General features: G+C 44.4%; 1 protein-coding gene across 3 annotated transcripts; it reads left to right on the top strand.

The window, feature by feature from the left end:
• The first annotated feature begins 3,472 nt into the window (after positions 1-3,472).
• Positions 3,473-7,946, top strand: LOC135520029 (riboflavin transporter 2-like). Of its 3 annotated transcripts, none has more exons than XM_064945334.1 (4): positions 3,473-3,795; positions 4,855-5,939; positions 6,262-6,385; positions 6,773-7,946. In XM_064945334.1, exons 2-4 carry the CDS (start codon positions 4,900-4,902, stop codon positions 6,983-6,985), a joined length of 1,377 nt encoding a protein of 458 aa, XP_064801406.1. In that variant the 5' UTR covers positions 3,473-3,795; positions 4,855-4,899; the 3' UTR covers positions 6,986-7,946. The 3 variants fall into 3 exon arrangements, with proteins under 3 accessions (XP_064801406.1, XP_064801408.1, XP_064801407.1); XM_064945336.1 differs by lacking the exon at positions 3,473-3,795 and adding an exon at positions 3,997-4,149; XM_064945335.1 differs by lacking the exon at positions 3,473-3,795 and adding an exon at positions 3,997-4,098.
• Positions 7,947-14,226: the final 6,280 nt, after the last annotated feature.

Here is a 14,226-nt window from a genome sequence, read left to right on the forward strand (position 1 = left end):
GATGGCACCGGCTAGCATGAACCGGGTACTGAAGGATGCTGGGTCACGATGCACACATAAAATCGAGGAAGAAGCTATCCCGAATGATCACGTCTTTTGTTCCTGTACCTAATACGAATGTAGAAAGAACAACATCTAACATAATACCCAGGTGGTCGTCTTACTCTGTAACCTTTGTTTTTGGCTTTCTCCAAGCTCAGACCCTTCATACATGTCCAACGTCCTATTAATACGTGTCAGCCAAAACGCACAAATATTTATTGTGCAAAATGGAGCCACAAAGACCCGGCAGAAAGAGAGAAGGGGAAGAAAAGGGTCAATTGTGTTTCCACACACACACAGCCAGCACCAACTCAGGTCATAAGAGTGACCTGCTTGACCGGCTTGGCCTGAAGTGAAACCACCATGGTGCCCTGTGGCTGGACTTGTGTCCAGCTCGTGAGTGCCCACCAGGCCTGGGTTCAAATAGTAGTTGCTTTCTGTCAAATACTTTGATCTAGGGCTCTATTCAATCTGTAAAGCTGAAGCGTTCCAGTGAATGTTGAGAGCGATGAGAGCAAATTCCTCCAGGCCAATCATGGGCTCCTTCGTCTGCACAGTTGAGTGTGAGTTCTTTTCGTCCTACTTGGCAGACTCAACACTCTCACTGTGCTGGTAATGAAGTAAAGAACAGTCCGAACAATGCCTTGCAGCTTGGATCCCTTCCCAAAGACAGGAAAGAGCTAACTTAATGAGAGACCAGTGAACTGTGTTACTGAGGATGGTTCACGATTCACAGCCAAACACCGCCTGACATTTACATTTACATTACATTTAAGTCATTTAGCAGACCCTCTTATCCAGAGCGACTTACATCCATCTTAATCCCATGGCTATAGGGCACATGAATCTGACGAAACCAGCCTGGATTGCAAATAGTACATCTGAGCAAATGTAAACAAAGGCATTTTTGTAACTCAAGAACTTTATCAGACAAGACGTATAAGCCCTGCATGATAGGGTGGCGGGCGGGCAGATGGGGTGGGCATGTGGGTGGGCAGGTGGGTGGGCATGTGGGTGGGCAGATGGGTGGGCATGTGGGTGGACAGATGGGTGGGCAGATGGGTGGGCAGATGGGTGGGCATGTGGGAGGGCGGATGGGTGGGCAAATGGGTGGGCATGTGGGAGGGCAGATGGGTGGGCAGATGGGTGGGCAGATGGGTGGGCATGTGGGTGGGCAGATGGGTGGGCAGATGGGTGGGCATGTGGGAGGGCAGATGGGTGGGCAGATGGGTGGGCATGTGGGAGGGCAGATGGGTGGGCAGATGGGTGGGCATGTGGGAGGGTATTTTCTTTAGGTATATAATGGGGGAGGTATATTTCCTGGTTGCTTATTGAGCTATAAAATCCTCACTTTTCTTGTACTGTCTTTCTCTAGATTTGATTTGACCCATGATAATTACTTTTCAGGTGTGCATTACTATCATTTATCAAGTTCCCACGGTAATTGGGATGGCCTAACAGAAGCATATTTGACTGTGTGTGGAAGGAGAAATGACGTAACGTTTTGGATTGAGAGCTGCAACAAGTTAATCAGGTCTCTTCAAAGATAATTGAGGACCTTTCTATGTTTCTTACTTTACCGCGCTGCACTGTATGTATTTGCAGGTGTCCCAAACTAACCCCATCTTACCTAAGACGACCTACCTCTTAGGATTTAAATGCCAATTCACATGAATTAAGTTGTATACCCCCTTTTCTAGCAATTAGTGGTACAGTGCAGTACATCCAATATGAAGTTTGGTGTTCTTTGGTTTTCCTTCTCCTAGCGAGTAGCCTGTGTGAAACTAACTTGACTGTACTTATTTCCATGTCTTATTTTTACAGTCAACAACATACTGAAACTTTACCAAGGGTTGCACAAGGAAGGAAAAGACGAATGGTCTCTCTGTCACCGTGATAATGGCTGGGGATTGGCTACAGCTATACAATACCAAACAAATTGAAATGGGTGAAATACAGTATGGATGATGTTATCGCTTTTCCTTGGAATTACATGGGGTAGTTGAAATACAATTGCCATTGCATTGCATGATCATGTAAAATGCAGATGAATGTACTTTCTCATCAGTCTTCATATCACTTTGTCCTTCTCTTGTATAACTGTCTGGGCTACTTCCAATGTGAGGTGAAGGAAGAAAAACGAAATCAGATGCTTTTAGCGCCATCTACTGGTCTACTGGCGATGTGCCGTATATTCAATAGCGTTTTAGTAGTACCATATGGCCGCGTAAGATTTTTGTTGATTTCTACTGAAGATTTATTGTGAATGGTTAAACAAAAAATGACTTAGTTTAATTACTTGTTTCACAGAACAAGAGTTTGCTACACTGATGTGTGATTTTTATAAATGTATGTACTTTGCCAAAAGTGCACTTCACGGCCATTTCTTCACTGTGAAGAAACACATGTTCACTATAGGCTGAGGAAATACCTGCTGTTTCTGTTCGGGGATAATGGAAGAACAATTAGGTAATAATCCTTTTTTTCCTCATATGACTGGTTCATATGCTCCAGCTAGATAATGCAGTGTTGGGTCCAATTTCCACAGCCCAACATTCATCTGAATCAGGAGACAATCGTTAAACCTGAGCAAACGAAAGGAAATGTTAGCTGACTGAATCCCACTGTGAGAAAAGGTTTGAGGCACGATGTACTCCAAAACAAAGCCTCGTCGACAACGTTCCAGGTAAACACGGCAGTTGCCAGCTCAATTGGAAATGACCTTTGAATGTCAATCTCGCTGTAATACGGTTTCGGAATGAACCCCAGACAAAATCGTGTTATGTCAAATTAACAATTCGAAAAAGATCAACAGCACAATATGATTGTGACAACATTATATAGGCACGATACTAGAGGGTAGAACATAGAGATAAACACAATGGATCAATCTCTATGGGGTAGACACGTTTCATGACTCTCCAAGGACTCGAGGCTGTTGGAGAGAACATGGGACAGGAAGAATATTGAGCAAACAAGTAAATCCTGCATTTTCATGTGTTTTGGGTGTGTTGTATTACAGTAAGGTCATCGACATTACAGATAGACAAAGTGGTCAAAGTAGCATATACTGCATTTCCTTTGAGTAGGTTACTCAGGGGCAAAGTAACAACCTGTTTCATCATCACCCCTTTAGGTCACTGCAACATTCTCCTAAAACCAATCTGGAGTAGTCAGAACTGCCCTCCAACAATCAATTATAAATACACAGCTTCTTATAACTAGTGTGTAGTAGTGTACCAGACAGCTGCCTCTCTCGCTCTCTCGCCCTCTCTCTCTCTCTCTCTCTCTCTCTCTCTCTCTCTCTCTCTCTCTCTCTCTCTCTCTCTCTCTTTCTCTCACGCTACAGCCAACATTTTCTGTTCAGTGGGGGCAGAGCCAAGGTCATATTTTCTAGGGGTGGAGGCGAGGGGGAGGGTACAGTAATTGACCCCCCCCCTCTCTAGTGCTCTTGGGGCCGCAGGGAGGCAGAGCGACAGGGCACATGGATAAATCATTTTCGAAAGAGGCTCCTTTCAAACCCGGGGGATTAGAGTGTCATAGAGCCTGCGCACTGCCTGTTCTGTCAGTTGAATGGGAGACACAGAAGTCACGTGAGAGTGTGTGTAAGAGAGATAAAGACGGGGGGAGGGAATATGAACTGAATGGGCACACATGCTGGCTGATGTAATAAAATAATGCTCTGATCACAACGGAGTGAGAAGTTACCCAGGAGAGAAGGAGACATAATAGGCAGTCCCACTGCATCACAAGGTAAGATCATGATTGGAAAGTAATTCCACAAGCCTCTGTAAGTAAGTCCATCTGCTCCACACTGAAGCTGAGCCAGTTTGTTAATTAGGCAACATGGGTTGTGGAAATAGTCTAACCAGTGGTATTATTGCTTTGACTATTTCCTCATCACTCACATCCCATGTTGCCTAATTATCAAAATGTCTCAGCTACAGGGTGGAACAGATGGACTTAAAAGAGGCTTGTGGAATGATGATCTCTTCCGTGTAGGATGGATTTAAGCTGAAGAAGAACCAGGACGAGAGGAACTAGGGTTGAGTTCCTGTGAGCATACAGTAGTTCTGTAAACTCTCAAGTTTAAGTGTGTGTGTATCGGTATGTATGTAAATAAAAACAGTGTTTCTCCCCATACACTGAGTGAGGTGACTCATCAACTATTCAGTTACAGACGTTGAATGACAGGGAACTATGAATCCGCAGAAGTCACAGTGACACCCTCTTACCATGGTGTACTTCCACAGAAAAGGATGAGGTGTAGGTTCAGCCTGTCTGTATGGGCTGTTCGGAGACCAGTGGGTTTGTGTGTGAAAGGTCAACATTCAGGGGGGGGGGCGGGGGAGGGAAGGCTGCTGAGTCTGAGTCTTATGGTCACATACTGTGTAGCAGACAGGCTGGCTTTTGTAACCAATGACAACGTGTGTGACCTCACCAACATTTACATGTATGTTAACCTTGATGAGAACCAAGGAAACTATGGAAATGTGTTCATATAACGTTGTCATTGCGCTGATGTTGCAGAGCTGAGAATAGGGATTTTAGCAGCACATTGATTTAGCTCTGTGTTCTGGTAAAGGAATATATATATATATATATATATATATATTTGCACAAAACAATGTGGGATTGGAAGTGATGCAGACAATTACATTGATGGAAGCTACAATCTATCTGCAATATTAAAGCTGATCTACACCCTAAAAATAAAAAAAATAAAAATAAAAGAATATATCAGTACATGATCAGTATTATGGCAATGTATGTTGTTGCTTTTCAATAATGTGCATTGTTCGTGTGTTTCAGGTCCTTTATGCAAGTTGTTTACTGGCTGTGCCCCTGCCCTTCACCATGACTCTCCTAACCCACGTGCTGGCATGCCTTTTTGGCATGGGCTCCTGGGTGGCCATCAACGGGATGTGGGTGGAGCTGCCCCTCATCGTGCCAGAAATCCCAGAGGGTTGGTACCTGCCCTCTTACCTCACTGTGCTCATCCAGATGGCCAATGCGGGGCCCCTTTTCGTCACCCTCATGCACCGCTTCCGCCCGGGCAAGCTGGACGAGCGACCCGTCATCTACTCCATAGTGGTCCTGGGCGTGGTCGCCACCTTCCTCCTGGCCTTCTTCTGGAAGCACACGGTGCCCTTAGCGGGCTCTACGCATAGTGTCCCCCTTCTAGTGCTCTGTTTCCTAATCTCTGTGGTGGACTGCACCTCCTCGGTCACCTTCCTGCCCTTCATGATGCGCCTCGGTCCCCAGTACCTCACTACGTACTTTGTAGGGGAGGGCGTTAGTGGCTTGGTGCCTGCCGTAGTGGCTCTGGTGCAGGGGGTGGGGGTGGTTCACTGTCGGAATGCTACAGTGGCTAGCCTAGCCAATGGGACCTTAGGGGTTAACGCCACTGTAGAGGCCAGTGGAGAGCTCCAGGCTGGATACCAGCCTGCTAACTTCTCGGCCCAGGTCTTCTTCCTCTTCCTCAGTGCCATGATGGTGGTGTGTCTGGCCGCCTTTCTCCTGCTCAACCACCACCCGGCCATGGCCAGGGAGAGGAAGTGCGAGCTATACTTCAACGGAGGCCTGGCAGAGGAGAAGAGCGACCAAGCCCCGTCCCTGTCTCACAGACCTCAAGAGGAGAAGGCCATGATCAGTTCTCCGGATAGCCACCGGAGAGCCCGGCGGAGCTCCTTCGGGACGGGCTTCTACAGTGGGCCGGAGCTGGCGTTCATCTTTGTGGTTCTGGCTTGGGTCAATGCCCTGACCAATGCAGTGCTGCCCTCAGTGCAGTCTTACTCCTGTCTGCCCTACGGGAACCAGGCCTACCATCTGGCGGCCACCATGGCAGCCGTGGCCAACCCCGTGGCCTGCTTCATTGCCATGTTCCTGCCCTTAAGGTAAGCCCGACATTGGATTAGCATAACGGACTGATGAATCATTTGCTGAACACAGAATCTCAGATCTATGCAGTCACCAGTGAACGCTGTTGAAGGTAGACATGGGGAGGATTCATTGTAATGGCTGGAATAGAATGACTGCAGTCACTGAATCAAGCTGATTTCTATAAGAAAATACAGAATAAACAGTATTAAAAAACATTGCACTGTCTCATCTTAAAACATGCAATACTTCAGTGGATAATTTACACAATCCAAACGCCTTGAATCTTCCAACCCACTTCCTCAACTGACTGTGTAGCTCTTCCTTGTTCTTTTTTAGGTCGTTGGTGCTGATTGGGCTTCTGACAATAGTTGGGACGGGGTTTGGTACTTACATCATGGCCATGGCTGCACTGAGCCCTTGTCCTCTACTGGTTCACAGTGTCTCAGGCACCGCACTAATAGTAAGTCTCTTTCTGTTATTACGTCATGGAATAGAGAAAATACATGTGTTACGTTGCAAGATTGCTGATATGATCTGAACACAACATGACTTCAACTTGATTTAATTGGGTCATTGAAAACGATGTGTTTCTGAGTGAAAATGGGATATTTGAGGTCAAACAAAGGCTTCCTAAACGACAGTAAACATTCAAACCCATGTCCATGTTGTTCAATATGCAGTTACAACGGCCAGGTCGCAGTTGTAAATGAGAACTTGTTCTCAACTGGCCTATCTGGTTAAATAAAGGTGAATTTTTTTATTTTTAAATTACGATCCTCCAATGTACTGTGAATATTAACACAATTCTAATATTTTGTTTGCAATGTCTATCTACTCTCTGTTGTAGGTCATAGCCTGGATGTTGTTTGTCCTGACCCTCTCCTATGTGAAGGTGATCATTGGGGTGATCCTTCGGGATGAGGGACACAGCGCCCTCGTCTGGTGTGGAGCGGTAGTGCAGCTTGGCTCCATGCTGGGTGCCCTGTCCATGTTTCCCTTGGTCAGTGTCTACGGACTCTTCAAATCAGGGGACCCTTGTAACACCAAGTGCACAAAGTAGGGATCAAGATGTGGCTTACTGTAGAAACTCACTGTAGAAAACAAAAATGGTTGACACTGGAAATATATCTTTCATCATGTGAGTTTGCCTATTTAAACTGATTTTGAGGTATCTCGTCTGTTGCGTAAGCAATGAAATATCTCCCTATGGTTGCAGGAAGGATCTCTTTGAAGCACATCCTCAGATTAGGAACTAAATGGTACCAAATCGCTTGTGTTTATTTACTGTTGAATTAAGTTTCAAAACGTTTTGCCTCAGATGTAGGGCCTTCATTTGATCACCTTGTTGCAAGATAGATTTTTCTGCAATGCAGGAACTTAAAAGGTTTAAAAGGCTTCTGAAGTTTGCAATTTCCACTTTGACATTTCAGACTTAATTTTCCCTTGCGAAAAAAATATCATCCCCTACAAAAATGCCCATTAATTACAATCCAAATAATAATTCAAATTGCCTGTTGTTGCAGAATTATTTTCCTGCTGTAGCAAACTGGCTTAAATTAAGATACGAAATCTATACAGTGTGCCCTAATGAATATGAGTCAGTTTGCCTATATTGAGGTAAACACCATAATGGGAGGCCAGTGTATTGATGTCTCAGACTAGACTTTTATTGTTACAAAGACCACAAAGATGATCAAATTTTATTGCTCAGCTTTTTACAAATCTTATTTAAAGAAGATGAATGCCTTTTTTTGCTTGAAGGGTAATTAAGTATAGTGATATAATAGTGATATAATAGTATATGTTACTGGGACAAAACAGTGTCTTCATTTTTGAGTTTCTAGTACTGCAAATGTCAACAAAAAGATCATTTATGTTTATTCTTTACCAGTCTATAATTTATGGGAGTTTTTCAAAACCAACGTTTGTGTTACATTATTTGTATACAACCTTACTGCAGTTTTAATGTAATGTACTGTAATTATGTATGGCTCATGTCAATTAAAATGTATACTTATGTACATGTTTTGTATTTCTGTACTCTATTGCTGACCTCATTATCAACTTTCTGTGGTTTATTTATCACCAGCATGGATATAAAGCATCACTGTAATCCTAATCATACTTACAGTTGAAGTCGGAAAGTTTACATACACCATAGCCAAAAACATTTAAACTCAGTTTTCATAATTCCTGACATCTAATCCTAGTAAAAATTCCCTGTCTTAGATCAGTTAGGATCTTTATTAGTTAGGAACTTTATTTTAAGAATGTGAAATGTCAGAATAATAGTAGAGAGAATGATTTTTTTCAGCTTTTATTTCTTTCATCATATTCCCAGTGGGTCAGAAGTTTACAATAACTCAATTAGTATTTGGTAGCATTGCCTTTAAATTGTTTAACTTGGGTCAAACATTTTGGGTAGCCTTCTACAAGCTTCCCACAATAAGTTGAGAGAATTTTGGCCCATTCCTCCTGACAGAGCTGGTGTAACGGACACAGGTTTGTAGAACTTCTTGCTCGCACACACTTTTTCAGTTCTGCCCACAAATGTGCTATAGGATTGAGGTCAGGACTTTGTGATGGCCACTCCAATACCTGGACCCATTTGCAACCAAGCTTTGACTTCTTGACTGATGTCTTGAGATGTTGCTTTAATATATCCACATGATTTTCTTACTTCATGATGCCATCTATTTTGTGAAATGCACCAGTCCCTCCTGCAGCAAAGCACCCCCACAACATGATGCTGTCACCCCCTTGCTTCACGGTTGTGATGGTATTCTTCGACTTGCAAGCCTCCCCCTTTTTCCTCCAAGCATAACAATGGTCATTATGGCCAAACAGTTCTATTTTTGTTTCATCAGACCAGAGGACATTTCTCCAAAAAGTACAATCTTTGTCCCCATGTGTAGTTGCAAACCGTAGTCTGGCTTTTTGATGGCGGTTTTGGAGCAGTGAGTTATTCCTTGCTGAGCGGCCTTTCAGGTTATGTTGATATAGGACTCGTTTAAATCTGGATATAGATACTTTTGTACTTGTTTCCTCCAGCATCTTCACAATGTTCTTTGCTGTTGTTCTGGGATTGATTTGCACTTTTCACATCAAATTACATTCATCTCTAGGAGACAGAACACGTCTCCCTCCTGAGCAGTATGACAGCTGCGTGGTCCCATGGTGTTTATACTTGAGTACTATTGTTTGTACAGATGAACATGGAAGTTGCTCCCAAGGATGAAACAGACTTGTGGAGGTCCACAATTTTTTTCCTGAGGTCTTGGCTGATTTCTTCTGATTTTCCCATGATGTCAAGCAAAGAGGCACTGAGTTTGAAGGTAGGCCTTGAAATACATCCACAGGTACACATCCAATTGACTCAAATTATGTCAGTTAGCCTATCAGAAGCTTCTAAAGCCATGACATCCTTTTCTGGAATTTTCCAAGCTGTTTAAAGGCACAGTCAACTTAGTGTATATAGACTTCTGACCAACTGGAATTGTGATACAGTGAGTTATAAGTGAAATAATTTGTTTGTAAACAATTGTTGGAAAAATGACTTGTGTCATACACAAAGTAGATGTCCTAACCAACTTGTTAAAACTTTAGCTCGTTATCAAGACATTTGTGGAGTGGTTGAAAAACGAGTTTTAATGACTCCAACCGAAGTGTATATAAACTTCCGACTTCAACTGTAGATACTTTGACCAGTAGATGTCAGGCTAAGGTAATGGTAACACAAACTGAGAGTGAGATGCGAGACCTGAACAGAGCAGGGGTCCACATCCTGGAATACAGCTGAGACCTATGGATATCACATACGCCTTCAATCTGCCAGCAAGATCTAATGGGAAAGTATTTAGCTATGAATACAACTTTTAAAAAAAATAAGTTGTCCTAACCGACTTGCCAAAACTATCGTTTGTTAACAAGAAATTTGTGGAGTTTTAATGACTCCAACTAAAGTAGCCCTTTCATCGTAAGCCATATTCAAGATAATTGTATAAATATCACTGTATCACATTGATAATGATGAAGGATAATTGTCTTTATATTGTGATCTTAATTTCCAGAAATATACTGTATATATATTTCCGGAGACCATACTTCTGTTATTTTTTACATTACTCATTTTCGATTTGCCCTTCTTTCTGCTTTTTGAATGCATCTTGAAATTGCTCAAAGTACCGTAGGAGTTGTGCATGTCTCTTGGGTATTGCCCCATGCCGCTAGAGTCACGTCTCGATCATTTTCCGAATCCCACCCACTCACAGTAACTTAGTGAGAGTGAGAGCGGGTGCAGGTGTGTGCTTTTTTTCTCAACAGGCCCTAAAGATAGAGAGCACTGAGGAACCAAGTCATTGCCTGATTCAGACCCCAGCGGCCCCCAAGGATCCCCAGTGGACATCTGGGTTCATCATCTCCTGTTGTCTCCTACCATACATATGCTCTTTGTGGCTTTAGTGGTTTAAGTGTGCAGGGGCCCATCAATAGCAGAGGTTAGATAACTTTAGGTGCTAAGTAATATATGAAGTGATTCATTTTATTTATCCACTATTTGTCGAGAGAGAGCACTAGCAAATTAGGCTGCTTTTCCTGTGAACGCTATTGCTTCTGTGAATGCTATTGCTTCTAGGAATGCTATTCCTTCTGTGAATGTGCAAACTGTAATGCAGGTGGACTGCCTGACCTACGTGAAGGTGGGTGCTTTGGTGAAACCGTCATTGGAGTAGCAGTGGTAATCTTTCTCGTCATTGGAGTAGCAGTGGCCATCTCTCTTGTCATTGGAGTAGCAGTGGCCATCTCTCTCGTCATTGGAGTAGCAGTGGCCATCTCTCTCGTCACTGGAGTAGCAGTGGCCATCTCTCTCGTCATTGGAGTAGCAGTGGCCATCTCTCTCGTCATTGGAGTAGCAGTGGCCATCTCTCTCGTCATTGGAGTAGCAGTGGACATCTCTCTCGTCATTGGAGTAGCAGTGGCCATCTCTCTCGTCATTGGAGTAGCAGTGGCCATCTCTCTCGTCATTGGAGTAGCAGTGGCCATCTCTCTCATCATTGGAGTAGCAGTGGACATCTCTCTCGTCATTGGAGTAGCAGTGGCCATCTCTCTCGTCATTGGAGTAGCAGTGGCCATCTCTCTCCTCATTGGAGTAGCAGTGGCCATCTCTCTCGTCATTGGAGTAGTTGTGGCCATCTCTCTCTTGCTCTCTCTCGCTCTCTCTCTCACTCTCTCTCTCCTATTGTCTCTCGAACCAATTCTCTCATTCAGTCGCCCGCTCTTGACCCAAATCTCACACTGTCTGTTTCCCTCTATTGGCTCCCTTTAATTATGTGTACAGCATACATTGTGATCCTAATTTCAATTGAAAACATATGAGGGGAAATCCTAGCTCCCACTGCTCTTTAATGGGCCGACGTGGGATAGGAGAATGCTGAGAATGACTGAATTTTGTGTTAAGGCCAGGGACAATCAGGTCTCGCCTGGCGTTATGCAATCGACCATACTCCCCTCCTTACGCCACGTCTGGTAAAAGCCTGAGAGGGAGGACTGGAAAGCCAAAAACGGATTTCCAAAAAGGGACGAGACGAAAAGGGATTTCTCTAAATGATTCAAGACAATATTAAAGGAATGCTGAGCGATCAGAGGAGCCAAATGAGATTTGATTCACCTCCAGACTCTGGAGGCGACTGACTTTTAATATTGCTAAATTCTTCTTCTTTTTTTTTTAACACTGTGATGCTTGACATACTATATTTCCTGACGGATGGAAACATATGGTTCTTATGGGAATCCTGCTATGCACAATTATTTATATGATTATGTCATGTCTGTTTTCGTTCGACTCTTTCCACCTGCTTGGCTGCATTTGAAAGTTTTATGCGCAATGGTCGGCTTACTCCCAGGCATTAACATTACCACTTTGTCCAAACTCATCAAAAACACTTTGAGTGCAACTTCATAGTATCATTTTGGGCCCGTTGTGGAAGGCGAGAGACTTTTGTTTTCCATTTAGCCCATTACACAGTTGTCTTGACCTTGGCTACTCTTTTTGTGCAACAATGTACACGGTCATCAAACGTTAAAGGCAACACTTGATTGTTGGCACCTAGCAAAAAAAAGCAAGGCTTTTATGATAACACATTCATATGGGCTATATTAAATAACAATCTTTGGAGATGACAGGGTTGCCTTGAGGTTAAGTGCAGTATGGGTTTACAAAGTAGTGTCATCTTTCTCCCACCCCTTATCAACCAATTGTAGCTGACAGACACTCTAACCTACGTACGTCAGGAGTGTACTATCAGAGTGTACTAAACTTAGCACAAAAAGAAACGTCCTCTCACTGTCATCTGCGTTTATTTTCAGCAAACATTACATGTGTAAATATTTGCATGAACATAACAAGATTCAACAACTGAGACATAAACTGAACAAGTTCCACAGACATGTGACTAACAGAAATGGAATAATGTGTCCCTGAACAAAGGGGGGTCAAAATCAAAAGCACCAGATTTACCAGTTCAAGTGTTACCCCACTCTTCCACCAAGGCACCTGCAAGTTCCCGGACATTAATGGGGGGAATGGCCCTAGCACTCACCCTCCGATCCAACAGGTCCCAGAGGTACTCAATGGGATTGAGATCCGGGCTCTTTGCTGGGCATGGCAGAACATTGACATTCCTGTCTTGTAGGAAATCACGCACAGAATGAGCAGTATGGCTGATTGCATTGTCATGCTGGAGAGTCATGTCAGGATGAGCCTGCAGGAAGGGTACCACATGAGGGAGGAGGATGTCAACCCTGTAACGCACAGCGTTGAGATTGCCTGCAATGACAACAAGCTCAGTCCGATGATGTTGTGACACAACGCAGCAGATGACGGACCCTCCACCTCCATATCGATCCCGCTCCAGAGTATAGGCCTCGGTGTAACGTTCATTCCTTCGACAATAAACGCAAATCCGACCATCACCCCTGGTGAGAGAAAGCCGCGACTTGTCAGTGAAGAGCACTTTTTGCCAGTCCTGTCTGGTCCAGCGACGGTGGGTTTGTGCCCATAGGCAACATTGTTTCTGGTGATGACTGGTGAGGACCTGCCTTACGACAACAGGCCTACAAGCCTGTCCAGCCACTCTCAGCCTATTGCGGACAGTCTGATGGAGGGATTGTGCGTTCCTGGTGTAACTCAGGCAGTTGTTTTTTCATTATTTACTATTATTTTTACCCCCTTTTTCCTCCCCAGTTTCGTAGTATCCAATTGGTAGTTACAGTCTTGTCTCATCGCTGCAACTCCCGTATGGACTCGGGAGAGGCGAAGGTCGAGAGCCATGCGTCCCCCGAAACACAACCCAACCAAGCCGCACTGCTTCTTGACATAATACACATCCAACCCGGAAGCCAGGAGGAAACACCGTGCACCTGGTGGTGGCACAGCTAGCACTGTGATGCAGTGCCTTAGACCACTGCGCCATCCGGGAGGCCAACTCGGGCAGTTGTTGTTGCCATCCTGTACCTGTCCCGCAGGTGTGATGTTCGGATGTACCGATCCTGTCTGCCACTGCGAGGACGATCAGCTGTCTGTCCTGTCTCTCTGTAGTGCTGTCTTAGGTGTCTCACAGTACAGACATTTTAATTTACTGCCCTGGCCACATCTGCAGTCCTCATGCCTCCTTGCAGCATGCGCAGGGACACTGGGCATCTTTCTTTTGGTGTTTTTCAGAGTCAGTAGAAGGCCATCTTTATTGTCCTAAATTTTCATAACTGTGACCTTAATTGCCTGCGTGCACAAACATACACACACACACCATTCACACGCGTGCACAAACACACACACACACACACACACACACACACACACACACACACACACACACACACACACACACACACACACACACACACACACACACACACACACACACACAGACACACACACAGACACACACACAGACACACACAACCAGACACACACCATTCACACGCGTGCACAAACAGACACACACACACACCCACCCACACACATGGGTGCACAAACAGACACACACACACACACACACACACACACACACACACACACACACACACACACACACACACACACACACACACACACACACACACACACACACACACACACACACACACACACAACCACAACCACACACATACACCATTTACACGAGTGCACAAACAGACACACACACATACAAGCACACACACACACCATTCACACGCGTGCCCAAACAGACACACACGTGCACACACACAACCACACACACACACACCATTCACACACGTGCACAC

This window comes from Oncorhynchus masou, chromosome 29 (genome assembly GCF_036934945.1).
Source record: "Oncorhynchus masou masou isolate Uvic2021 chromosome 29, UVic_Omas_1.1, whole genome shotgun sequence".
In the NCBI taxonomy this organism is placed as follows: domain Eukaryota; kingdom Metazoa; phylum Chordata; class Actinopteri; order Salmoniformes; family Salmonidae; genus Oncorhynchus; species Oncorhynchus masou.

Bases quoted from the DNA above. Each gene is read 5' to 3' on its own strand.
- LOC135520029 (XM_064945334.1), top strand. From the start codon at position 4,900: ATGACTCTCCTAACCCACGTGCTGGCATGCCTTTTTGGCATGGGCTCC. The intron at 5,940-6,261 runs GTAAGCCCGACA...GTTCTTTTTTAG, and splicing joins GCCATGTTCCTGCCCTTAAG to GTCGTTGGTGCTGATTGGGC. The intron at 6,386-6,772 runs GTAAGTCTCTTT...TCTCTGTTGTAG, and splicing joins TCTCAGGCACCGCACTAATA to GTCATAGCCTGGATGTTGTT.